The 27,155-nt window shown below is 37.8% G+C and overlaps 1 protein-coding gene across 1 annotated transcript in view; it reads left to right on the top strand.

The window, feature by feature from the left end:
- Positions 1–27,155, top strand: part of LOC126092560 (muscle-specific protein 300 kDa) — a 651,560-nt gene that overhangs the window by 279,676 nt on the left and 344,729 nt on the right. Inside the window, exons 35-42 of the mRNA XM_049908233.1 lie at positions 2,109–2,252; positions 2,349–2,488; positions 2,850–3,048; positions 5,427–5,588; positions 8,613–8,777; positions 8,874–9,033; positions 9,997–10,285; positions 18,961–19,167. Of these exons, the coding sequence (XP_049764190.1) occupies positions 2,109–2,252; positions 2,349–2,488; positions 2,850–3,048; positions 5,427–5,588; positions 8,613–8,777; positions 8,874–9,033; positions 9,997–10,285; positions 18,961–19,167 (1,466 nt within the window). The remainder of the gene's footprint in view (positions 1–2,108; positions 2,253–2,348; positions 2,489–2,849; positions 3,049–5,426; positions 5,589–8,612; positions 8,778–8,873; positions 9,034–9,996; positions 10,286–18,960; positions 19,168–27,155) is intronic.

Raw genomic sequence — 27,155 nt, 5'->3', positions numbered from 1 at the left:
CAGTTCACATTTAAGAATGTTAGAATCTTACATTAACAGTTTCTGTGAAAACACTTAAGAATCACAACAAAAAGCATAAAAATTTCTTACTAAATAGTGAAAGTACACTTGAAATTAATTTCTCATATCCACTATAGATGGATCCCTCTCATACTATGGTCTGGGTAACCTACCTTCCCTTATCAACCTCTTCCATTCCATCCCTCTCTTCTGCCTGCAGAAGGAACTAATGGTTCTGAAAGTTAGGATTACTTCTATGTTTTGCATGTCTATCAGCAGTAGTAAACATTTTGCCTCCTGGAGGTGAGTACTGACCAGAAATTCGAAATTCTGTCTCTCGTTTATTAGTTTTCTTAATAGAAGTTTCCTTTTACATTTTTTACAGTTTATCTATTTTCTTGTGACCAACTGCAAATTAAATTTATGCAACTATTTAAGCTTGTAAAAATTTGCGTATATTTCATTTACAGTTAACTGAATTGAACTCACATTTCATGTGAATGCTGTAATTTTTGTAGCCCAGAGAGAGGAAGGCAACTGGAATTATGTAAATGACAGTCTGAAAACCTTAAATCTTCTGAACGATATTATGAAAAAGATAGATTGTTACTTGCTGTATAGATGACACATTGAGTTGCAGTCAGGCACAATGAAAAAACTGTTACACATTCAGCATTTAGTGAAAGCCTCCTTCAACAAGGAAAAGGAAAACACACACACACACACACACACACACACACACACACACACTCTTTCATATTCGCACAAGCAAGCACTCCTCATACACACATGACCACTATCTGTGGCCGCTCTTCTGGCCAGAGCAACTGGAGATAGCAGTCATGTGTGCATGAGGTGTGCTTGCTTGTGTGAATGTGTGTGTGTTTTTCTTTTCTTTTCTGAAGAAAGCTTTAGCTGAAAGCTCAGTATGTAACAGTCTTTTCATGGTGCCTATCTGCAACCCAGTGTGCCATCTGCCATCTGTATGGTGAGTAGCAATCCTTCCTTTTCAAAATTTTGTGGATATTCCACTGTTAGATACTTTGAAATTAGACAAGGTGGCCGTATGTATCCTATCTGATTTACCATTCATTGTGTGACTGTCATTCTTTGAGAGAGAGCAGTTATCGTATGAAATGAAAAGCGCACTTTCTGTGTGCTTAAAGTGTAACCTTTGATAACACTCTTTATTAGTGCCAATAGTTAATAATATTATGCCTTCATTGTTTAGTCCTTTCCAGATAATGATCAACGAATACAGTAAAGTTTTGATTGCAGGTCACTTTTTCTGTTTGGCGTAGGACGTAACAGTGGCATTCTTTCCATGACCATTGGCTTTGGGATGATAGGGTGTAGTCATACCAGTGAGCCTTAATCTGACATAACCATTTTTAACAAAACTTTTTTCAGTTGTGAAATCGGAACAGAATCTCCATATTTATTTTTACCTCATAGAGATTTAGAGATTTTCATCATGCCACTTCTTGTAGTTCTAAAAAAAAAAAAAAATTAATCTATTTCTTCAGTATTGTGCCAGAAGTGAAGTATGCACCTCACCTTCTGCACAAATGCCTACTCTTTGAAATGATTGATTGTCTATTACATAGGAAATAACTTAACAGCTCTAGTGAACTTTGTGGTTAATTTAATTTTAACAATGCTGTTGAAGGTACCACATGAAATCTTCCGAGATCCATTTAAAATTTCAGCTTTTCTGCATGTTTAAGCTGTACTGACTATTTTGAGTATCCCCTCACCCCGCATTCCTGTTATAGGGCTGTTGTCAATATGGTTTTTAAGATCTCAGAAATTGTGCCCCTTGACAAACCAATATGCTACCATTAATATTTGTAACTTTTATATTCACAGTCCCATCAGATATGTGTTCAGTTTCAGTGCATTCTTTAGAATATGGATCATTTATAGTGACTTCCTTATTATAAGAAAATATCACTAATTTTTCGTCTATAATATTGGGCCGTTATGGAATTGATATTGAGGATCGGATTTTGAGGCTGCTATAAGTCTAATAATTCTCATGTGAGAGTATTTGTTGTTTTGTATGCTCTCATGGAATTTATGTTTAAAAATGAAATTCTGATATGCAGGAAGCTGTGTCACGATATGAGCAATTTGTAAAGGAACACAGAAGTTTTAACGATGAATATAATGCTTTCTTGGAATGGCTCTCTAAGGTTGAAGATGAACTGAAGGAACTTAGTCAGATTGTTGGTGATCTGGCAGTATTACAAGTAAGAGCTCTTGTTTTCTTTTTTCCTCCTTTTCTGCTACTATGAAACAAACATTATAGTAAGAATTGTTGATTATAAATTGTACGTGTGCTTTAGGATCGGCAAAAGAAAATTAGGGAGCTCGCTGATATCAGATCCAGGGAAAGCCCTAAATTTGATTCACTGCTGGACAGTGGTGAAAAACTTTATGCGCACACATCACCTGATGGAAGGGAAATTATCCGACAACAGCTCAGGTGAGGAACTACACAGCAAAGTTAATATTTTATGCACATATGAAATTCTAGAATGTTAATGATGGTAGAAATTTCATTGGAGTTAAAGTAATATTTAGATGCAGCTGTTAGTTTTGAGTTTTTTTTTTTTTTCAGTTGTTGAACATTAATCTAGGCAGGTGTAGATAAGCCATAATTTTATTATCAAGTGAAAATTCACATAGGAAAGGACCGGACACTTATCCTCTTCCTGCGTGCTTCTTAAACTGATTATTTCATTGGGGTAATTCTGTTTTTACCCCAGGCTCCAAGATTTTGTAATTTTCATCTGTAACTGTAAACATCTTGGGAAGTAAGCTGTAACCTCCATTTTTTTTTTCAGGACACTGCGCACCTTATGGGACAACTTTTCTGATGATCTGCAGGCTGCCACTCACAAGTTGGACCAGTGCCTAATGCAGTTTGCTGAGTTCAGTCTGTCTCAGGAACAACTGACAAAATGGCTGAGAGATGTGGAACGTGCCATGATGCAGCACACTGAACTGAAAGCTTCTCTGCAAGAGAAAAGAGCACAGCTGCAGGTACCTATACACATTGCAGTGCTATGTTGCAACAGGACTGCTTTGTACTCATAACTTACATTAATAAACAATGGCCTTTTAATTTTGTTCCGTATTGTGAAAATTGTCACTGATGGATGGTGAAGAGGCTAGATTCTCATATAAAACAGATAAATAAGCAATAAAATCGCTGAAAGACAACATTCTTTATTTGTTTGCATGTAACTGTGTTGCAAGAAGTGCACTGAGGTGAAAAAAGTCATGGGATACTTTGTAATATCATGTTGGGCCTCCTTTTTCCCAGTGTAGTGCAGCAGCTCGATTTGGTATGCACTAAACAAGGAAGTCCCCTGCAGAAATATTGAGCCATCCGTAATTGTAAAGTGTTGCTGGTGCATGATTTTGCACACCAACTGACCTCTCGATAATGCCCCATAAATGTTCGATGAGAGTGGTGGTCAGGCTATTTGCTCAAATAGTCCAGAATGTTCTTAAAACCAACCGCGAACAATTGTGGCCTGGTGATATGCCGCATTCTCATCCATAAAAATTCCATCGTTGTTCGGGAACATGTAGACCATGAACAGCTGCACGTAGTCCCAAGTGACCTCGGTATAACATATTTCATTGGATCATGAAAATTAAATAGTTTTACCAGGGTTATTGTTATAATGAGGTTTTGTTATTGTGAAACAGAGTAAGGAGCCATGTTTTCGTGGCTGAGAAGTACATTACTTTAGTACTCTCCAGATGAAAAATAACATTAAAAGACAAATAATAAAACGCATTTTGTTCACTTCATATATTAATATTGTACCTGTAGAATATCTTACTTTTTTGTACAGAAAAATTCACTATTTTCCTTTGTTTCTTTTTTCTTAAAGATTCTCTTGTGAATATTGTCTTTATCTTCTCTCACGCAATCTATTGCTGTGCTGAATCACTGCGGATTGAAGATGCTACTTGTTGAATGCTTTCCAACTGGCCTATTAGCTCCATCAGAGGAGGGAGATTCACACTTGTCACATCACTGTCATCGTCAGAGTCTTCAATAGGCCTCATCATCCACTGACTAGTATTCAACTACTTAATCATCTATGGTTTTACCAGTAACTCCTGAATAAATCTCCAGATCACTTTGAATATCATCCTGTGTTATTTCATCCACCACAACTTTCTCACCAACATCTTCACTCTCAGAAATTCTTGCATTTTTCCAGCAGTTCACAATGACATTCGGCTTTACACTGTTCCAGGAACTAGCAATCATGTCACAAGCCTGTTTCACATTGAAACTGTAGGGATTGCTCACCTTTCTTTCAGTATTTGTGATCACATGTTGTACTAAATGTGAGTGATATTTTGTTCTTAATTATCCCCATATATAGTGCCTGAAGAATCGAAGTGCAGTTTGAGGGAAAGTAGCATAGTTCAAGGTTCTTCAACACTGGCTCATTATCATGCGCACTACAATTATCAACCATCAATGCTATTTTCTTGTTATTCATTGACATGTCTTTATCAAGCGAAAGCAGCCACTCTCTAAAAAGGGTAGACGTCATTCGTGCTTTTTGATTTGCCTTGAAATTGACTGCAATAAAAGAAATCACATTTACAATGCGACTGTAGCAAAACATTACAGCTGAAGCTATACTGTACTGAATTGGCTTATAAATTAAAGGAAGGTAAAATAAAATGTATGTACCCTCTTACCTGCCAAGCTTCTTACATTTTTGAAGCACCTTGGGTTTGCAGATCGTCCAATCACCAGTGGTGTCAATTTGTGTGTTCCTTATGCTTTGCTGCAGAGAAGAACAGTTAGTTGTACTTAAGACTGCTTCCTTCCTTTACACTTTTCTCCTCAAAGGCCATCGTCTTCTCTGGCATCAGTTGATAAAACAATCCTGTCTCATTTGCATTGTACAAGTTTTCAGTACTGTATTTTTCTAACTGTTTAAACATGGTGTTTTTCCTCCAAAATACTGCATCACCTAAAGGTGCTGATTTTTCTACTCCTGAAATTACTTTAAACATGTTCCCATGCCTGTCCTTAAATCTTTGCAACCACCCTTTACATAGACTTACCCTAACAAATAGTACCATGAGTGCCACTGAACATGACATACTCATCCAACAGAAAATCACCATCCAGCGGTGTTACATGGACTCTTTCCATGAACCTTGCAATAGGGAAAGAATTCTGGTTACTTGATGCTACCATTGTTCAGTTCTGCAGAATTAATTCTGCTTAATTGATTAACATTGTGTGAGAGACACTTGTGTGAGTTGGAGGAGGATTGTGCTTTACATAATTTTCAATCTCTGTAAGTTAACATATATAGATTTTAAACAAATGCTATAGTGTGCTTTTGCTAATATTGCCTTTACTATTATTTCAGAACCACAAGATCATGCACCAGGAAATAATGTCACATCAGCAGTTGGTGGAATCTGTTTGTGAGAAAGCCCATCAGTTAGTTGAACAGACACAGGATAAGTCTCTTAATATATATCTTCAGTCCATAAAGCAGCTCTTCCAAAATATTGTAATAAAATCACAGGTATGTTGACAAAACAGAATAATATTTGTCACAAAAATATATTATTTGCTTTTCTCTGCAGCCTTCAAATATTTAAGAAAAAGCCAAAGCTTTTGCTAGATTTTAAGATACGTTTCCTCAAAAATACATGGATTTACACACATGAGCTTTGTTAATTTTAAATCTAGGTCTCTCAGAATTTCAAAGAAGTAATCATAGAAACATATGGGCTGTAATGTTCACAACAGAAATAAAATATGAGGGTTGTACCAAAAGTAAGGTTCCCTATGAGTTACAGCCTGGAGGGAAGGTGCTAGGCTAAATCCGACAAGTGTCGCGCGCAGTGGTTCTCCCACTCTCAAGCCCACCCGTCTGCGATTCACTACGTTGCTCAGTGTTGGCTTGGCAGCCGTCAGACATAGAAGTGTTGATTGCCACTCCCACCAAGTGTGAGGTTCGAGCAGTACTCCAGTTTCTCCATGCAAGGAAGTTACTGCCCATGGAGATTTGTGGGCAACTGACTGAGGTTTATGGTGAAGAGTGCACATCCTTTCAGCACATCTGCAAATGGTGCAGGGCTTTTGCTGAAGGTCGTATGGAAGTTCATGATGAAGAATGGAGTGGAAGACCGCCTGTTTTGGATGTGATTGTCCAGAAGATCAACAGCGAGCTGCTCATAAAGATCAGAGGGCACTGTCCGTGAACTTGTTGAACACATTCCTGAACCTTCCCACAGCACAATTGAAATAACTTTAACAGAAACGTTGGGTTATCGCAAGGTATGTGCTCTCTGGGTCCCCCGGATGCTGACTGATGGACACAAGGAGCAGCGCCTTGACTGTGCTTGCAAGTTTCTTCAACAATGTGAGGGGGGGGAGGCAGCAAGGAGAAGTTTTTGGACTCTATCATCACAGGAGATGAAAGATGGGTGTTTCATTAGATCCCTGAAACAAAACAACTATCTCGTCAGTGGAGTCACTCCAGTTCATCGCCAAAGACATTCAAACAAATGCAGTCAGCAGGAGAGGTTATGGCAACTGTGTTTTGGGATCGGAAGTGGGTACTTCTCATTGATTTCATGCAACCTGGGGTGACAATGAAATCAGACAGATATTGTGAAACATTGACCAAACTCCGGTGAGCAATCCAGAATTGCCAGAGAGGACGACTGATGGAGGGAGTAGTGCTTCTTCATGACAACGCTCGACCCCACGTTGCTCGTCAAACACAGGAGCTTTTGATGAAATTTGGGTGAACTGTTATGCCCCATCCCTTGTACAGCATGGACTTAGCTCCCAGTGATTATTGCCTCCTTCCCAAGCTAAAGGAACACTTAGGTGGTAAACTCTTCAAGTACAACGATGAAGTCCGATCAGAGGTCACATGCTTCCTCATAGGTTAGTGGGAGACTTCTTTGACTTAGGAATACAAAAACTGGAACACCGTCTTCAAAAGTGTGTTGAAAAAAATGGATACTGCTGAAAAATAGACAAAAGTGTAAGCTTTTCAATGATATATAAATTAATGATATGAATATAATAGAGGGAAACATTCCACGTAGGAAAAATATATCTAAAAACAAAGATGATGAGACTTACCAAACAAAAGCGCTGGCAGGTCGATAGACACACAAACAAACACAAACATACACACAAAATTCTAGCTTTCGCAACCAACGGCTGCTTCGTCAGGAAAGAGGGAAGGAGAGGGAAAGACGAAAGAATGTGGGTTTTAAGGGAGAGGGTAAGGAGTCATTCCAATCCCGGGAGCAGAAAGACTTACCTTAGGGGGAAAAAAGGACAGGTATACACTTGCGCACACACACACATATCCATCCTCACATATACAGACACAAGCAGACATATTAAAAGGCAAAGAGTTTGGGCAGATGGACACAGGCAGATAGTGTTTGTTGGTAATGAGGATCACCCTGTGGCTAAACATGCCTTGGTGCACGGCCAGCACATCTTGGCACAGTGTTACGCCGTCCGGGTTATCTGGATACTTCCCACTAACACCAACCTATCCGAACTCCGGAGATGGGAACTTACCCTTTAATATATCCTCTGTTCCCTTTATCCACCAGGCCTCAATCTCCGCTAATTTCAAGTTGCCACCACTCATACCTCACCTGTCATTCAACAACATCTTTGCCTCTGCACTTCCGCCTCGACTGACATCTCTGCCCAAACTCTTTGCCTTTTAATATGTCTGCTTGTGTCTGTATATGTGTGGATGGATATGTGTGTGTGTGCGAGTGTATACCCATCCTTTTTTCCCCCTAAGGTAAGTCTTTCCGCTCCCGGGATTGGAATGACTCCTTACCCTCTCCCTTAAAACCCACATCCTTTCGTCTTTCCCTCTCCTTCCCTCTTTCCTGACGAAGCAGCCGTTGGTTGTGAAAGCTAGAATTTTGTGTGTATGTTTGTGTTTGTTTGTGTGTCTATCGACCTGCCAGCACTTTTGTTTGGTAAGTCTCATCATCTTTGTTTTTAGATATATAAATTAATAATGATAACAAATAGGGGAACCTTTCTTTTGGTACAACCCTCATAATAATTTAAAAATTACTTTGAGTAATTTATAATTAACAGTATGTGACACATGATCGTACCATTTTTCATATATTGCATTGTTGTGGGGAAACAAACAAGTAAAATAAATTTTTATATTATACAGATACACAATATTTTCCTACTAGTTTGATTTTTTTACTTAAAGTTTTACTTCTGGTGTAGTTTCAATCCTTTGTTCCTATGTAATGCTGTTTGTCATGTGCTCGCTTGGCTAATAGACTGTGATTGAGTAAATCTGCGTCTCACAGCCTGTGTTTCACTTGGTGCCACACTAGGAATCCACAGAGACTTGATGTTTTTTTGATGATCAGTGAGGTGACATTGTTAAAGGAGTTCACCATTTCTGTCTTTTTGTGGATTGTGCAGCTTCTGTTTGTTCATTACTTCTACACCATATTTGGTTTCATGTAATTTCCTTCACCTTCTTCTTTTATTCTTACCCTGTTTTCATAATGGTACTGATTTGCAGGACTTGCTGGATAATCTTGAGGACTGTGCACAGAAACACAGTCGGCTCAGCACGTTGTGCAAGGATTTCAGAGATTGGATAAGCTCCGAAAGAGATAGCGTACATAACTGTGATGATGTCAGTGGAGAAAAATCTGACATCAGCAAAAGACTGGCAGTGATTAAGGTAAAGTCTGCTAAAATAATGTGTCTTGGGCTGCACAGTTTTTCTTAAGATATTCAGAAAAATGAAATGTTTAACGTTTTGTTTCATTTCTTCTAGGATCTTCGAGAAAATCGAAAGAAGGGAGAACATCAGCTATCACAGATTAGAGATCTTTGTACAGAAGTAAGCAAGAGTACTGCACCAAAAGGAATAACCATCCTAGAAAAAGAAGTTTCAGATTTGGAATCCAGCTTGAAGCAGCATCTTGAAAACATAGGTATTTCAGGAATTTTAACACAGAGTATGAGCAACTAGCACACAAACAATATACTTTTTTTATCCTTTTTGATTGGATTAACATTCAATAGGTTGTCAAATACTTTCCTTACTATCTAGGATTTATAAATACAGGAAGATGCAGGATTATGTTACTACTGAAATGGAGTGAATATGTATCTACTGACAATGTAAAATATTCATATGTAGCGTAATAATTGGTGTATAGACATTATGTATTTGAAAACTATGATCACTCCTTATTTAAAAGATTTTTTTCGCTTCATGATCATAATGGAATTTTTTTGGTTTTGCTTCTTAACAAACCACCTTAATATCAGAATTCCTTCCACTACAACAGCTGTATGTCTATTCATTGCATATATTTATGACAAAAGAGAATTTAGTTAGTTCCAGTATTCGCAAAAGGGGACGAAAGTTAAAAACTGTGTTGTCTGTTCTCATAATTTTTGAGACACATCTTTTTAAGAAAAGAAAGAAGAGTTAGTTAAAGTAAAATGTCTGGAATCAGAATTGGAAGTTTATTGTCTCGCACATAAAAGTTAAATCAGTGATTTATTGTATGAGAGACTTGTCAGCAGTAAATCACACTAAATTTTAGTTTTATGGTACTTTGGAGTTATATAATGTAACTTCGATACATCATTTAATATCACACATTACATGAAAACTGAATCATTATTAAAATAGTTCTTTGTGGGTTTGTGTATTTTAGTGACAGACAAATAATGTATCACTATAGTGGAGAAACCTCTGGTGTTTGTGACTTAATTTCTTTTTAGTTCTTTATTATTAGATTATTATTGTTGTTGTTGGAAGGGTGGTCAGGCATAAGATCATACTGATTCATGATAATACAGTTGGTATATTAGCTTGCATGTAGATTGATAGTAAAATACAATTCACATTTTTTCTACATCTGTTCACTAATATTGTGTTGCAGATGGCATAGAAGTTAAATTAGATGCTGCTCTGAAACAATGGCTTGAGTTTGAAGAGCAGCTTGATAAGCATACAAAGTGGTTCCGTACAACAGAGGCAATATTCAGAGACCAACAGCTGCAGGCATCATTGGCAGAGAAGGAGGAACAGCTGAAGAGTTACCGTGACAAACGTGACCTCATCACTTCCAAGGAGCATGAAATTGATGAATTCGTTGATCGATCCCATGGACTGCTCCACTGGAGTGGTGCCGACCGAATTAAACCTTTGATATCACAAATAAGTAACAGGTACTTTCATGACATATTTACTTTTAAAATTGTGTTACATTTATTTCTCCACACAGTTTTTGATTTTTTCATATTTTGACACAGTTTTTAAGCTTCTTGTTACCTTTATTTGGTATTACTTTGATTTCAAAGACATTTTGTCTGTGCATTAATGAATACAGATTTCTTATCTTACTTCTTAACAAGCATTTAAAATTATGACAGAATTGCTTATCTATACTTACCTTCAGGAGCTGACATATGAGAACTGCTAATAGACCAGTACAAAAATTCACAACACTATCCTCACTTTCCAGACTAATTGTTTCTGTCTCATGAAGATGAGAAGGGTGAGTTGTGGAAAATTAAAAAGGAGGAGCAAGTTGTTCATACCCAGAATAAGAGGGACCCACCTATTTTGAGGTCAAATGGAGACAAAGATCTTAATCTTCCCTCATTCTCATAACAAACTGGTCCTTCTCATCCTGAATCTCAGTAGCCTGCTCTTCCTTTTTAACCTTCCACGACCCATACCCCTCTCCTCCTCAAGAAAGGAACAATCAGTTCCAAAAGCTAGGATAGCTTGTTTCAGTTTTGTGCATGACAGCAGTACTGATATTATATCTCTTGAAATTAAATACTGGCAGCAATTCTGCATCATAATTTTAGTTTTCTCAAGTGAATTTTCCTCTTGATACAATTCTTACTGAGAGTATCATTTTACTCAGTTTGTAAGTGATTTATTGAGGTTGTCATTTCAGGTTTAGATCTGCCATTAGGTAAAGGAAAACATATTAATAGTCCATTTTTTTTATTATTTCATGTTTACCTTCGTAAGGAATAATTTATAACTTACAAATTAGATTAATAACCATTATTTTCCATGTTTTTTTAGTTACTCACTTTTTCCTGCATTCCACATATTACACAAAAATGTTTGCATTGTAGTTTGTTAATATTATTCCTACAGTAAACTGGACTCTGCTGCATCAATCAAGTATTCCGGGTCCCAAATAACTAAACATTTTAAGAAAAATGTACATAGAAGCCTCTGAGGAAGGGTCTCCGTTGACTGGAGCTGATCCAGGTTCAATTGGCTTAGGAAAATTCATTGTAAAACACAGCCAGTGGAAGAGAGAAGCCAGATATCACATAATGGTTACACTGGTATGGATGCTGTGCGAAGTTGTCAACCACTTCTCACCCAAGTAGTATTGGGGAGATGTGGAAAATGGACATGTGCTTTGAATGAAGAAATACTATGCCTTTACTTTAAGAGTTAGTCGTGGAGGGTGAGCAGTAAATGAGTACAGGCAAGATTACAATCACAGCTCAGAAGCACATTTCCAGGAATCTCTGGAATACAATAGTCAGTGTGTTGCCAATTAATCAAGACTCATTTTGGGTTTTGATGTGATACCTAACGCTAGAAAACTTGCCATTAGACTGGAAATGGAAAGAATGCTGTAGCCAAAGACACATATGGTCATGCCTGTCTAAGAAACAGCAAGTGAAGAAATGACCATACAGGATAAAATAACTACAAATGGATCAAATTCTCTTGGATTTGATTTCAAGTTTCCAAACTGAGATGACAAGAGTGATGATTGAATCCAAAGGAACTGATGCTAGAAAATGGCCTCCATTACACCCAAAAATGTAGTTCAGTGGTGAAAAAAAAATTAGATAATACATGGTACAGTCACATTAATGTGACCACCGCCTACATTCAAAGTAAGTGTGCAGTGACCACTCACAGGTAGCAGATGGCAGGTCTAGCAGTGGAGGGCATATAAAGTGTGTCATGAGGACATGAAAACCAGTGCAGTCAGTGTTGTAATGCGGAAACAGAGTCGTTTATCTGACGTCCGAAAGGGGTTGATCATTGGCTTTCAGACCAAGGGTGGAAGTGTATCTGAAATGGCTAAGTTTAGGAACTGTTAACTTGCCACTACAGTTGAAGTATACCTTGCGTGGCAAAATGGCACTATCCAAAACCGGCACCAAGGCAACCCCGAGCCCTAGATGGCAGGGGTGAGCAATGGCTGCTGAGATGTGTACGGTTGAATAGACATGCAATTGTTGAGCAACTGACCACCTAGATTAACCAAGGGGCCACCAATACTGTCGTCTCAGTGACATTTCGGTGAATATTGCAGTGTATGGTCTTCCACAGCAGATGCCTGGTTTGTACACGCATGCTGATTGCTGTTCATCAGCATCAAGGGCTAGAATTTGCATACCAGTACTGCAAGAAAAAGTCCACTGAGTGACAACAGGTGGCCTTTTCAGATGAATCACATTTTATGCTCCACTGGACAGATGACTGTTGGCTTGTACAGCATGAAATGTCTGAAAGCAAACATGCTGCAACCAGGAGGGAGTGTTATGGTCTGGGGAATGTTTTTGTGGTATTCTCTGGGTCATCTCATCATTCTGGAAGGCATAGTGTATCAACAAAAGTATGGATCTATCCTTGGTCAGCCCCTACATGTAGTTTGTTTTTCTTCGGCATGATGGCATTTTGCAGGAGGATTGTGCAATATGTCACCCGGCTTGCAGTGTACATGCATGGTTTGAAGAGCACCAAGATAATTTTACCATACTCCCTTGCCTGGATTTAAGCCCAGTTGGCAATCTGTGGGTCCACCTCGATCAGGCTGTTCACGCCATGGATTCTCATATGAGAAACCTAGTGCAGATGGCCACGGCATTGAAGCCGACATGGCTCCACATCCTTGTCTGTACCTACCAGAACCTCATTCACTATCTTCTCGTGCTGCAAATATTGATTATTCAGGCTTTTGACAGTTGGTCACTGTAATGTGTCTAGACAGTGTACTTTCATATTTGGGGATGAGCGTATCTTGTAGTATTGTGGTGCACTCACCACTCTGACATCAGTTGGATCTGTCATTAGACGAGAATTATCACCAAGAAAAAAATATCATTAGATCTGTAGCCATCAAGGAGCAGGGGTTACTGAACAACACTGAAGACTGGAGAAGAGAATTCCAGTGCTTGACACGTATGTGGTATAAGGCCAGAAAACTAGGCACAACAGGAACAATATTATAACAAGATCATCAGACATCTGAAAAGGTGCACCAATGAATGTTCTTCTACACTGAAACAGAATGTCTGTAATGTCTGTTTGTATCTGTGGTTGCAGGATAAGGAAAAATAAAGCGAGTTCTCTCTTTTTTCGAATTGGATAAAATTTTTACTGTGGACTGTGTGATTGTCCTGAGGCAAATATACATTCTGCATGAGGGCCATGAAGACAAGATAAGAGAAATTAGGGCTTGTACAAAAGCATATAGGCAGTAATTTTTCCCTGGCAAATACTGAAGGAAAGGGACTGACTAGTAGTGGTACAAGGTATCATCCGCCACACCATATGGTGGCTTGCGGAGTACATGTCTATATGTAGCTGTTGATTAGGCAACCAAGAATAGCTTCAAAATCAGTATTGTCCCATTGAAAGAGCAAGTAACTTTTTGGAACTGACAGTGTTAAAGATTCTGCCTAACCGGAAGTCAGCAGGTCCCGACAGGATATGAAACTGCTTGTGAGAAACATTCAAGTCAAGTGTCTAAGTCAAAAACTGACTGACCTTATTAAAAGTGCCACAAAAACTGTAAATATAGAAGCATCTAATTCTTTGCCTATCCTTCTCAAAAACAGAACTTTAATTATGCACCTAAATGTACAATCAATCAAAAACAAAATAGGTGAAATTGATGTGTTCCTAAGTTCAAACCCATGTCATGTTTTCTGTGTAAATGAACACTGGCTCACACCAGCTGAAATTGCCCTGTATACCCCAGAAGGATTTGAATTAGCAAGCTCATATTGTAGAACCAAAAGTAGTCTTGGAGGAGTCGCTATTTTTATAAAGAGAAACTCTAACATTGAATATGTAGCACAAAAAGTCGATCATTTTTGCAAAGAGCAACTTTTTGAAATTGCTGCATTATTGCTTCCCAAACTTAAATTAGTGATCATCTCTATTTATTGCACTCCTAGCTCTGATATTCATCAGTTTATTGACCAAATGGAGACTTTAAATAAGTACCTGCTGGTAGAATACAGACACCACAAGATAGCATACATTGGCGACATTAATATAGACATACGATTAAAAACACCAACTGTCACCCACTTTCAAAACATGTTAAGGTCTAACAACTTGTATTGTATGAATAACAAGCCAACCAGATTAGATGCATGCCTAGATAACATAATCTCCAATGTGACAAAAGATGAGTGTCAGTACGGAGTGATAAATCCAGTTCTATCTGACCATGACAGCCTATGGCTAATGGTCAACTGTGAAAACTATCCTACTCAGCAACCTGAACACATTAAGAGAATCAGATTATTGTATCCTGACAACATTACAAAGTTAAGGCAAAAATTATCAGAAGTTGTGTGGGACAGAGTATATGATTGTAATAACAATGATTATGCTTTTAACTTATTCATGAACATACTAGCAAGCTTAGTTCAAAACTGTTGCCCACAAATAATCAAAAAGATGAAAATAGATGGTGCACCAAATAGAAAAAAGAAGCACAACTGGTTCACTCCTGAACTGCATGACCTGAGAAACACACTTATTGCCCTACATAAAATGGCTAAAACTGGTAACCTAGAATCAAAGCAGAGGTATAAAGAAGCCAGGAAGAATTATAGAACTGAAATACAGACAGCAAAGCAGAGAGCCAATGATGCTTTCATTGAAAACTCCAGCAACAAATGCAAAGCAGCCTGGCAGGTAATAAACAAAATAGCAGGGAAGCATAAAAACAGACAAGAAATTCCAATAGTGCCAGAAAAATTAAATGAATTTTTTGTTAACAGTACTAAGTTCGAAGCTACTGCTACCTCTGCACCAGATGATGCAACTTCTGAAAGTTTTACATACAACATTCCTGACCTAAATAACTTATCCTTTAAATGGAAACAGGTGACCTGCCAAACTGTATACAAAGTCGTCACAAACCTACATGGCTCATACAGTGAAGATCTCTATGGCATCTCCAACACCATCTTGAAACAAATAATTGACATTATTGTTGCCCCTCTTACCTTTCTGATCAATAGTACTTTTACAGCTGGAAAATTTCCTGAGGTCCTGAATTTAACTATTGTTATCCCAATCTATAAAAAAGGAGAAAAAAACAAATCTGAAAGTTACCGTCCAATATCCCTCATACCTATATTATCCAAGATAATAGAATGCTGCATTAAAACACAACTTTGCAACTACTTTGCTGAACAAAATCTTTTTTCCTCCTCGCTCTTTGGTTTTAGGCCAGGACTGTCTACAATAAATGCAGTAGAAACTCTTGTGACAGACATACTTGATGGCTTCGAGAACAGTTCCATCACTTGTGCTGTACTACTAGATCTGAGTAAAGCATTTGATACTGTATCCCATGAAATACTAATAAATAAACTAGAGTGCTATGGTGTCAAAAATAACGAACTGGCATTAATCAGATCGTACCTGACACAGAACTCGGGTAGTTATAGTAAATAGCCAGCAATCAAATACCCTACCAGTTGTAAGAGGTGTGCCACAAGGCTCAGTGCTTGGACCTTTTCTCTTCCTGGTATACATGAATGACTTGCCTACTTTCATGCTTCACAAGTCAATAATATATGCTAACGACACAACCCTAATTACCTCAGATAACAAATTGGAGGAAGTGAAGAAACAAACAAAAGTAATGCTTGAAAAGTCTGCCATATGGCTCCACAGTAACAAGCTGATACTCAACAGTAGCAAGACTGAAACTATGTATTTCTTCTTGCACAATCTACAAGAAAAATTAAACGAGTCTGACTCTGTAAGACTTCCAGGAATCCACCTGGACCCGAAATTAACATGGAACATCCACACGGAACTGTTATGTACCAGACTATCTAGAGTATTCTTTTTGTTAAGGAAACTAAAAACATTAGTTAGCAGAAAACAACTTTTATCTTCTTATTATGCCTTCTTTGAGTCTCACTTACAGTACGGAATAAAATTATGGGGCAACTCAACTGGTGCTCGGACAGTGTTCATGTGGCAGAAGAAAGCAATTAGGGCAATTACAGGTATTAAAAGCCAAGAATCATGTCGAAAGCACTTTAAGGAACTTAACTTCTTAACATTACCTTCTCTGTATATAAAAATGTGTCTTCTTTCCATAAAAAAACAAATACATACCTTACCTTCCAGAACAGATGTTCATTCACATGATACCAGATATAAAAACAATCTTGATGTAGACTTTACTAGGCTATCTAAGGTCCAAAGTAGCTTTAAGCGAACAGGATTAAAATTATATAACAAGTTACCACAATCACTGAAAGACCTACTAGGTGATGCCTTCAAGAAGCAGTTGCACAAATTGTTAGCTGATAAGTGTATCTATGATGTAAAGGAATTAGAATGTAGTAGAGAGTGAGAGTAACTATGATGTAAAGGAAATTGGAATGTAGTAAAGAGTTAACTATGATGTTAAGGAATTATAATGTAGAGAATAACTCTTTATCCTCATGTAATGTAATCTGAATGTACATAGTTTCCCAATTTTAGATTCACTATCAAATGTAATGTCAAAACTGTCTATTTCAACAAATGTTGGCTAATGACAAGTAATAAATAAATAAATAAATAAATCATTATGCGCTTAAGAATCCAAGAATGGAACCTCATTTACAGACACAAGACATCATATACCCGATCCTGAAAAACCCGCAAACCAACAAGAGCTTGTAGCTAACCATTACATAATGTATGTGCTAACTAGATAATTACATCAAGAATGTTACTACATATTGGGAGATGTAGTGGAAAAATGTCACTGCCAAACACAGAAGTCACCAACATAGCAGACCACATTTTCAAGGCAAATGGATGGAAGAGCTATTGTGGATATAAATAAGAAACACAAAAGTTGATTAGTCAGTCCCAAAGAAATTTCTTAGGGACAGAGTTAATTACCATTAAACCATTCTGTCTCTCAGGCAGACTATTGTACACCACTGCTCTTCAGCAAGGAAGAAACACTTAGTATTGACTTGTAAATAATAGATTTCAGCTATCATTCGTCCTTTTTAAATTTTATTGGCAGATCTAGATATTAGCTAGAAACTAGCCATTCTCAATGCACTATCATTTTTGATCAATGCATGTAATGCCTGTTGGTCGGGCTTCATCCACAGGTCATCGAATGTAGTATTCAATGAACTGTGGACAAAGCCCGACCAACAGGCATTACATGCATTGATCAGAAATGATAGTGCACTGAGAATGGCTAGTTTCTAGCTGAAATCTATATCTGCCAATAAAATTTAAAAAGAATGACTGATAGCTGAAATCTATTATTTACAAGTCAATATAATAGCCACTGAGTGCAACAGCCTTCTGAATGGAAGGTAACCGGTTAACGCATAGTATTGATAGCATAGCCAGAAAATTGAATATGTGAATGCCAAAATCTTTGCATGGACATCTTAATGAATTAAAAGAAGTTAATTCATGCACATCATAATATTGGACAACTTGCAGGATAGTTGTGCACGCTTCCCTTAAGAGACCAAGCAGTTGTAACAAGGAACAAGTGCATCGCAAAAGACCTGACATAGATTTTCCAGATAAAGCTATCTATTGCACATGCCTTATGAAGTAAAGTTGTGAACAGTAACAAGTGGATGGAGAAAATAAACAAACAACTGAAAAGATGTAACTGTGACAGGGACATTGACATATTATATGTGTTTGTAGAATACCAATCATTTCAAATGTTAGTCGTTCCCCTCACGTTGCATGGATGTTTTAGGTATTTGAGCATGGCAAAGGCAGTCTGGAGGTTGATGCAAAAAGCTATGAAACTTGCAATGACAAGAGCAGTCAGGAAATTCTTGGGGGGAAGGGGGGGGGGGAGAATAATAAAAGTGACAATATTGGGCCTTAGTTTTCAATAATTCAAACATTACTTTGCAATATGAAGTATTCAATTGTACGTAAAATTTTAATAAAAATCAACATAATAAAAATATTTATAATAATAATTTCTTCATTTTTCTATTGCAAATATTGCATTAAATCCACAGAATTTCAGTTGCATGTTGTATATACTGTCCTTTAACTTTCGAATTAGAATCTCGAGAACTGCTGTTGTCCTTTTGATTCAATTTCGATTTTCTTATGTGTGTGTCTAAATGTTCTCACTAATTATCCACTGCTGCAGTTCAATGTATGCAACATTAGAGTGTCCTACAAAGGATTTAGTTTCTGGTGCATGTAAAGTTTCTGACAAATTGAGTGATATTAATTTTTTATTGAAATGATTTTATGCGATTTTTAAGATTATTACATTTTTGCACTTTTAGCAATGAAAATTTCAAAAAATAGGACTGATGAATCATCTCTTTCCATATAGATGAATAAGTAGGTAGGTAATACTGCATTTTTAAATTATCCAATTATTTATGAGGAATGAGGGAGTCATTAAATATAAATGCAAATTGGAATGGTCAGTGCATTTAACTCATTCATCCCAAATGAAAATACAATCCTGAATATTGGTTTTGTGGAAAAATCAGTGTTAGACAGATTAGGGAAAAGTAACTATGACTTTGAAATGAGTAAATTTTAAATATGTAGTTTAACTGTCACTAATCTGTTATTTTAGGTACCAGTTGCTCCATGTATTAAGCAAAGAAGTAATCAACCGGTGGCAGAGCCTGGTAGACGACCATCGAGCTTATGAAGAACGATTGGCTGAAACGGAGGCATGGCTTTCTCCTTTGGAAGAGCAGCTGGAGGCCATGAAAGTTACACCTGGTGCACCAAGCAAGCTTGCTATGCTCCTCACTGAAAAGGAACAAGCTGCTCACAAGTTAGTTAAAGCAATCTAGAATCTCACCATCGAAAATAAAATTTACGGAGTTAAAAGATATTTCCGTTTTTAGTGATACAAAAAATACAGCATTAACATTTCAGTAAGTGTCTGTTTAAATTTGATGTTCTGGAAAAAACTGTGTATATGCCCAACAAAACACTTCATATACTCTTGTCTGCAGAAAATAAGTGCATTCTATTGTCTCCCTATTATTTATTCTTTCCAATGAGATCAATGCAAATTACAACATTTGGGCATTGGTTAGGAGCAAAACAAGCCCCTGAGTTGGGAGCCAGGACTTCTTAATTCAGTTTTCATCTATTGAATCTCATATGTCATATACTGACAGATTTGTGTTCATTATCCTTTTTTGTCAATTTTCATAAATTTTACTAAAATTTTGACTTATTTAGTTTTATGTTTATTTTCCTCTATCCTTTCTGTTATTTGTCTTTTCAGTTTATTTTGTCTTCATCATTTTATTGTCTTTCTCAGTCTCGATCCAAAACCCATATTAAAACTATTGTAGATTAGGTTAGTAATTGTTCCATGGATCATGAATACAACACTTCGTAATGATGTGGAACATGCCAGGTTAATAAAAGGTGTCTATACAAGATATTACATTAGACAAAATATTACATGGCACTCAATATTTTTAAATTTTTTTTGTGGGATTGGGAAATTACCCACTTACTATATCCAAAAATTCATCTAATGATTAGAAGGAGTTGCCATTAAGAAATTCTTTTAATTTCCTTTTAAATGCTATATGGCTATCTGTCTGACTTTTGATGCTATTAGGTAAGTGACCAAAGACTTTTGTAGCAGCATAATTAACCCCCTTCTGAGCCAAAGTTAGATTTAACCTTGAGTAGTGAAGATCATCCTTTCTCCTAGTTGTAGCCATGTACACTGCTATTACTTTTGAATTCGTTTGGATTGTTAATAACAAATTTCATAAGTGAATATATATATTGTGAGGCTACAGTGAAGATTTTTAGCTCTTTAAATAAGTGTCTGCAGGATGATCTTGGATGAGCTCCAGCAATTATTCTGATTACACGCTTTTGTGCAGTGAACACTCTTTTACTCAATGATGAGTTACCCCAGAATATGATTCCATACGAAAGCAGAGAATGAAAATAGGTGTGGTAAGCTAATTTACTCAGATGTATATCGCCAAAATTTGCAATGACTCTAATAGCATAAGTAGCTGAACTCAAATGGTTCAGCAGATCCTCAGTGTGTTTTTTTCCAGTTCAACCCCTCATCACGGCATACACCTAGAAATTTTGAATATTCTCCCTTGGCTACCGATTTCTGATCGAAGTCTATATTTATTAATGGGGTCATTCCATTTACTATGTGGAACTGTATATACTGTGTTTTGTCAAAGTTTAATGAGAGCCCATTTGCAGAGAACCACTTAATGATTTTCTGAAAAACATTGTTTACAATTTCACCAGTTAATTCTTGTCTGTCGGCTGTGATAGCTATACTTGTATCATCAGCAAAAAGTACCAGCTTTGCATCTTTGTTAATAAAGAATGGCAAGTCATTAATATATATTAAGAATAGCAGAGGACCCTAGACCGAACCTTGCGGTACCCGATTCTTGATTGTTCCCCAGTTTTGAGAAATCACCAGTTTTTTGCATATTATGTAAACTATTTCTTTCAACTTTCTGCACTCTTCCAGTTAGGTATGATTTAAACCATTTGAGCACTGTCCCATTCATACCACAGTACTTGAGCTTATCTAGAAGCATTCCATGATTTACACAATCAAAAGCCTTTGATAGATCACGAAAAATCCCAACGGGTGACTTCCGGCTACTCAGAGCATTTAATATTTCATTAGTGAAAGTATATATAGTATTTTCCGTCGAGAAACCATTCTGGAAACCAAACTGACATTTTGTTAAAACTTTATTTTTTCAAAGGTGTGAAGCTACTCTACAATACATTACTTTTTCAAGAATTTTGGATAAGGCAGTCGGAAGAGAGATTGGGCGGTAGTTGTTGACATCAGTCGTATCCCCTTTTTTATACAGTGGTTTAACAATGGAATACTTCAGTCTATCTGGGAAAATGCCCTGCTTCAGAGAGCTATTACATATGTGGCTAAGAATCCCACTTATTTCTTGGGAACAAGCTTTTATTATCCCGCTGGAAATGCCATCAATTCCATGTGAGCTTTTATTCTTGAGAGAGTTTATTATCTTCCTAATTTCAGAAGGAGAGGTGGGTGGAATTTCAATTGTATCAAATGGTGTGGGTAAGGCCTCTTCCACTAACTGCCTTGCTTCTTCTAATGAACATTTAGATCCTATTTTCTCTACAACATTTAAAAAATGGTTATTCAAAATGTTTTCGACTTCTGGCTGGTTGTTTATCAAGTTTCCATTCGCTTTAATGGTGATACCGTCATCCTGTACTCTTGGTTGTCCTGTCTCCCTTGTAATAATATTCCAAATTGTTTTGATTTTGTTATCAGAGGTATTAATCTCAGACATGATGCACATGCTTCTGGACTTTTTAATAACCTTTCTTAATGTAGCTCAGTAGTTTTTATAATATCTGGCTGTTTCTGGGTCATTACTCTTTCTTGTTGTTAGATACAGTTCCCTTTTGTGGTTACAAGATATTTTTATTCCTTTAGTAAGCCAAGTTTTTTTGCATGGTTTCTTATTATTAGATTTAACTACATTCTTGCGGAAACAGTTTTCAAATTTTCTTACAAGTGTATCATGAAATAAGTTATATTTTAAATTAGCATCGGGTTCCTTGTACACCTCATCCCAGTCTAACTGCTGAAGATTTTCTCTGAAATTTCTAATTGTTGAGTCATTAATTGAACGCACAACTTTGGAGGGTAGTTTTGAATTACTAAATGGAGCTTTGTCATATACTGTAACTAGCTGAGCATCATGATCAGACAGCCCATTCTCAACAGGACAAGAATTTATGTTTTTAAACCTATCTTGGTCTATAAAAGTGTTATCTATCAATGTGCTATGAGAACGAAGTTTTTCGCAGCGGCACTTATGTATAAAATATTCTCGGTATTCTTGCCGCGTCAGTTCTAGATAAAATCTCGAGCTTTCGACGATTACCTCCATCGTCATCGTCAGGAGCTGACTGTCTCCACTGCTGCTATAGTAGCCTCTATATAGCCCGAAGACGGCTTCTGATTGGTCGGCTTCTGATTGGTCGGCGATTACGTGCTGCTGTCTCAGACGGTGTCACTGTGTTCGCCGGTGGCGCTACCGCTTCCGTTTAAACGTAAACCTTGGAAGGAACATCTCTGCTGCTTCTCTGCATCAAGCGCTCGTTTCCACGCACAGCTCAGATGGTATCCGCTATCGCGGTTAAAGTTCTTTTGGCTCATTCTTATTTCAACAGCCTCCTTAATCCAAAAGAACTTTAACCGCGATAGCGGATACCATCTGAGCTGTGCGTGGAAACGAGCGCTTGATGCAGAGAAGCAGCAGAGACGTTCCTTCCAAGGTTTACGTTTAAACGGAAGCGGTAGCGCCACCGGCGAACACAGTGACACCGTCTGAGACAGCAGCACGTAATCGCCGACCAATCAGAAGCCGACCAATCAGAAGCCGTCTTCGGGCTATATAGAGGCTACCATAGCAGCAGTGGAGACAGTCAGCTCCTGACGATGACGATGGAGGTAATCGTCGAAAGCTCGAGATTTTATCTAGAACTGACGCGGCAAGAATACCGAGAATATTTTATATATCAATGTGCTGCTGTCCTTTACTACCCGAGTAGGAAAATTAATGACAGATGTCAAATTGAAAGAACCGAGCAAGACTTCCTGGTCATTCTTCCTAGTACACTCTTTCAGAGAATCATCACTGAAGTCCCCACAAATAATAATTTGCTTTCCTCTATCTGACAGGTAGCACAACAAGGCATCCAAGTTTTCCAGGAATAAATGAAAGTTTCCTGAAGGGGACCTATATACTGTTACAATTATAAAAGAGCTCTCCTTCAGTTTAAGTTGACAGGCACATGCTTCTATATGTTGCTCTAGACAAAACTTTTTTGTATCTAAGTCATTCTTCATATTTCTTTCAGAAATCAGTTGTTTTTAGATTGTTTGAGGATGTTGTGATAAGTCTGGTACAAAAGCAATTAAAAATGTTTGTTTCATAAACAGGGTCCTATTATGATGCTGCGTTTTAGGATTAATCTATTAGGATTATTCCTTGGGAATCCCAAAAAACAGTGGCCATCACCTTACTAGCTGACAAAATGGTCTTTTCCGTCTTCAGTGCACTTTCACCAGCCTTTGTCCATCGTTTTGATTGTTGTTTAGACTGTGGTGTATAATGATGGATTCAGGTGTCATCAACAGTCACAAATTGGTGCAAAAGTATTGCAGATTGCTATTAAACATCACCAACCATTGTGCTGAAATGTTGTGCCAGCTTCGCTTTTGGTCAGCTATGAGTCATCGTCCCATCCACCTCACACACAGCTTCTTCAAAGCCAATTCTCCATGCAGGATATTATGCTCTTGCCCAGTTGACATGCCTACAGTCTCAGCAAACCCACAAATTATTATTTGGTAGTCTTGCATTACCGTATTATTGATTTTGTCAATGGTTTCCTGTGTGGTGACCTGAATTGGATGGCTGGAACGCACTTCAACTTGTGTGCTTGTTGGATCACATTTAAATTTATTAATCTAAAAGTAAATGGTGTTTGATGATGGTGCAGAGTCTTTGTGAATATCGTCCAATTCTATTTTGATTTATGTAGCCAGCTGACACACTGAGCAATTCAGACGGCTCTCAACAATGAACTAGACATTGTTAAAATATTTTATGTGATCCTTGGAATAATCAGACTTACCATGGCTTTATATTTAGTAATGTGCAGAATGATATTTAACCAATGTTGTATTGCATTGTATTTTTATTAGTCCTGTTATTACAAAAGCAGCTTATACCATGACATTGAACAAAGTCAGCTTATGTGTGTACAAGTGAAAGTGGTTTCTCTGCATACATATTTAAAATTACACATACTTCATAAATTCAAATATTTATATAGTACACTTCATACATATAAATATTCTTCGGTGGAGTGAAAGCAGTGATGCTGTAAATATTACTATAAAAATTTTGACATCAGTACTTGCTTTTATGTTTTTTGGATGTTTGTTATAGAGTTAAAATTTGGTGTGGAAAGTATCACTTTGTCAAAGACATGTCTTAATTTTGATCGTATGTATGTTGTTTGTTTTGTCTCATAAAGTGACCAGGACTGTCAAAGCTTCTTAATCTACTTTTCTTACCTCTTAAATTTATTTTAAAGAATATAAGAGACCCTAAACAGAGCTTTACCTAAGTCTCTAGGTTTACATCCAAACATGATTCTAATAGCCCTTTTTTTGCTTTTTAAATGTTCTGATAATAGATTTAGAATTTTCCCAAAATGCAACACGATATAAAACGAGAATGAAAGTAAGCATGGTAAGCACTATTTACTGTTTCCTCACTACAGCAGGATTTTAGTAAGCAACAAAGGCAGCAGGTTATGTTTAATTTTGTGTTATGTATGCTTATTCCAATTTTGTTCTGTAGCCATAATCATAAGAATTTAATTTCTGTACTGTTACCAACTGGTTCATTGTTGATAAAGATAAATGGGATATACACTATGTGATCAAAAGAATCTGGACACCCCCAAAAACATTTTTTCATATTAAGTGCATTGTGCTGCTACATACTCCCAGGTACTCCACATCAGTGACCTCAGTGGTCATTAGACATTGTGAGAGAGCAGAATGGGGAGCTCCGTGGAACTCACGGACTTCGAACGTGGTCAGGCGATTGGGTGTCACTTGTGTCATATGTCTGTATGCAGGATTTCCACACTCATAAACATCCCTAGGTCCACTGTTTCTGATGTGATAGTGAAGTGGAAACATGAAGGGACACATACAGCACAAAAGCGTACAGGCTGACCTCATCTGTTGACTGACAGAGACTACCGACAGTTGAAGAGTGTCATAATGTGTAATAGGCAAACATCTATCCAGACCATCACACAGGAATTCCAAACTGCATCAGGATCCACTGCAAGTACTATGACAGTTAGGCGGGAGGTGAGAAAACTTGGATTTCTTGGCCGAGTGGCTGCTCATAAGCCACACATCATGCCAGTAAATGTCAAATGACACCTCACTTGGTGTAAGGACAGTAAACATTGGATGATTAAACTGTGGAAAAACGTTGTGTGGAGTGACAAATCATGGTACACAATGTGGCGATCCAGTGGCAGGGTGTGGGTATGGTGAATGCCTGGTGAACGTCATCGGCTAGCATGTGTAGTGCCAACAGTAAAATTCGGAGGCGGTGGTGTTATGGTGTGGTCATGTTTTTCTTGAAAGCCCCCTTGTTGTTTATGCATGACACTATCACAACACAGGCCTACATTGATGTTTTAAGCACCTTCTTGCTTCCCACTGTTGAAGAGCAATTTGGGGATGGCGATTGCATCTTTCAACATGATCAAGCACCTGTTCATATTGCATGGCCTGTGGCGGAGTGGTTACACGACAATAACGTGCCTGTAATGGCCTGCACAGGGTCCTGACCTGAAACATGCGGAACAACTTTGGTATGTTTTGGAATACTGACTTCATGCCAGGCCTCACTGACCAACATCGATACCTCTCCTCAGTGCAGCACTCAGTGAAGAATGGGCTCCCATTCCCCAAGAAACCTTCCAGCACCTGATTGAACATGTGCCTGCTAGAGTGGAAGCTGTCATCAAGGCTAAGGGTGGCCCAACACCATACTGAATTCCAGCATTACCAATGGAGGGCACCACAAACTTGTAAGTCATTTTCAGCCAAGTGTCCAGATACTTTTGATCACATAGTGTACATATCCTTGTTCACAGGATTGTGAAATTTTTGGGCACTATTTTTTTTTTTTTTTTTTTTTTGCTATATATTACAAGCTCATTATGTTGTGTGCAGTTGCTAAGTTGTTTTGTGACAGTTTTCACTGAATTCTGTAGTTCTTCCTTATTTTCTGCTTTTAATAGAACTGTTGCGTCCTGTGCAAATGTGATCATTTTATATGCATCCACATTTAAACCTAGATTGCTAATGTACAAAAGGAACAGAAGTTGTCCCATTTCTGATCCATGGGGTACAACATATTTCATTAGTTATACCTTGATAAGTGTTCAGAAATAGTTTTAAGGTTGTTATTTGTTGTGACTCGCCAATCTTTCAAAGTGCCACCGTGCAGTTACGTGCGTCCTCTACATGTGGCGCTCTCTGCCAGCGATGCAGCAGCTGCACCACGTAAGCGGCCAACCTGCCAGCGGGCACTTGACTGGGGCTCAGTGCTGATTTGACTGTTACCGTGTACACATGTCTTGCTTTGTCTACTTGCTCTGTTACTTACATGTATTGTGTCGTTTTTGAAATATATGTGTTCAACTTGACATTATAACAATTGGTGACGAGGATGGGATCCTGCGTCTTTGTCCTTTGCTGAAACGTGCTCACTTCTGTCTGTATATTTTCAAAAATGACACAATACATGTAAGTCACAGAGCAAGTAGACAAAGCAAGACATGTGTACACAGTAACAGTCAAATCAGCACTGAGCCCAAGTCTAGCGGCCGCTGGCTGGCTGGCTGGCTGCTTAGGTGGCTTGGCTGCTGCATCACTGGCAGACAGCGCCGCATGTAGAGGACGCACGTAACTGCGCGGCGGCACTTTGAAAGATCGGCGAGTCACAACAATATTAGTGTGTGAGATGCTCATCACTTGCTTATGATTGCTTAGGAAGGAACTGATCCAACTGTTGGATGGTTGGTTGAAGGTTAAGGTACTAAACGGCAAGGCCATCAGTCCCTGATTCAGCTGCTGGACAGATCTCAAATACCATACTTTTCAAGGTGTGACAGCAGAATCTTATGGTCCATCACATGAAA

The sequence above is a fragment of the Schistocerca cancellata genome, chromosome 7, assembly GCF_023864275.1.
Source record: "Schistocerca cancellata isolate TAMUIC-IGC-003103 chromosome 7, iqSchCanc2.1, whole genome shotgun sequence".
NCBI lineage: Eukaryota > Metazoa > Arthropoda > Insecta > Orthoptera > Acrididae > Schistocerca > Schistocerca cancellata.
This window is presented reverse-complemented; position numbering and strand designations above follow the sequence as displayed.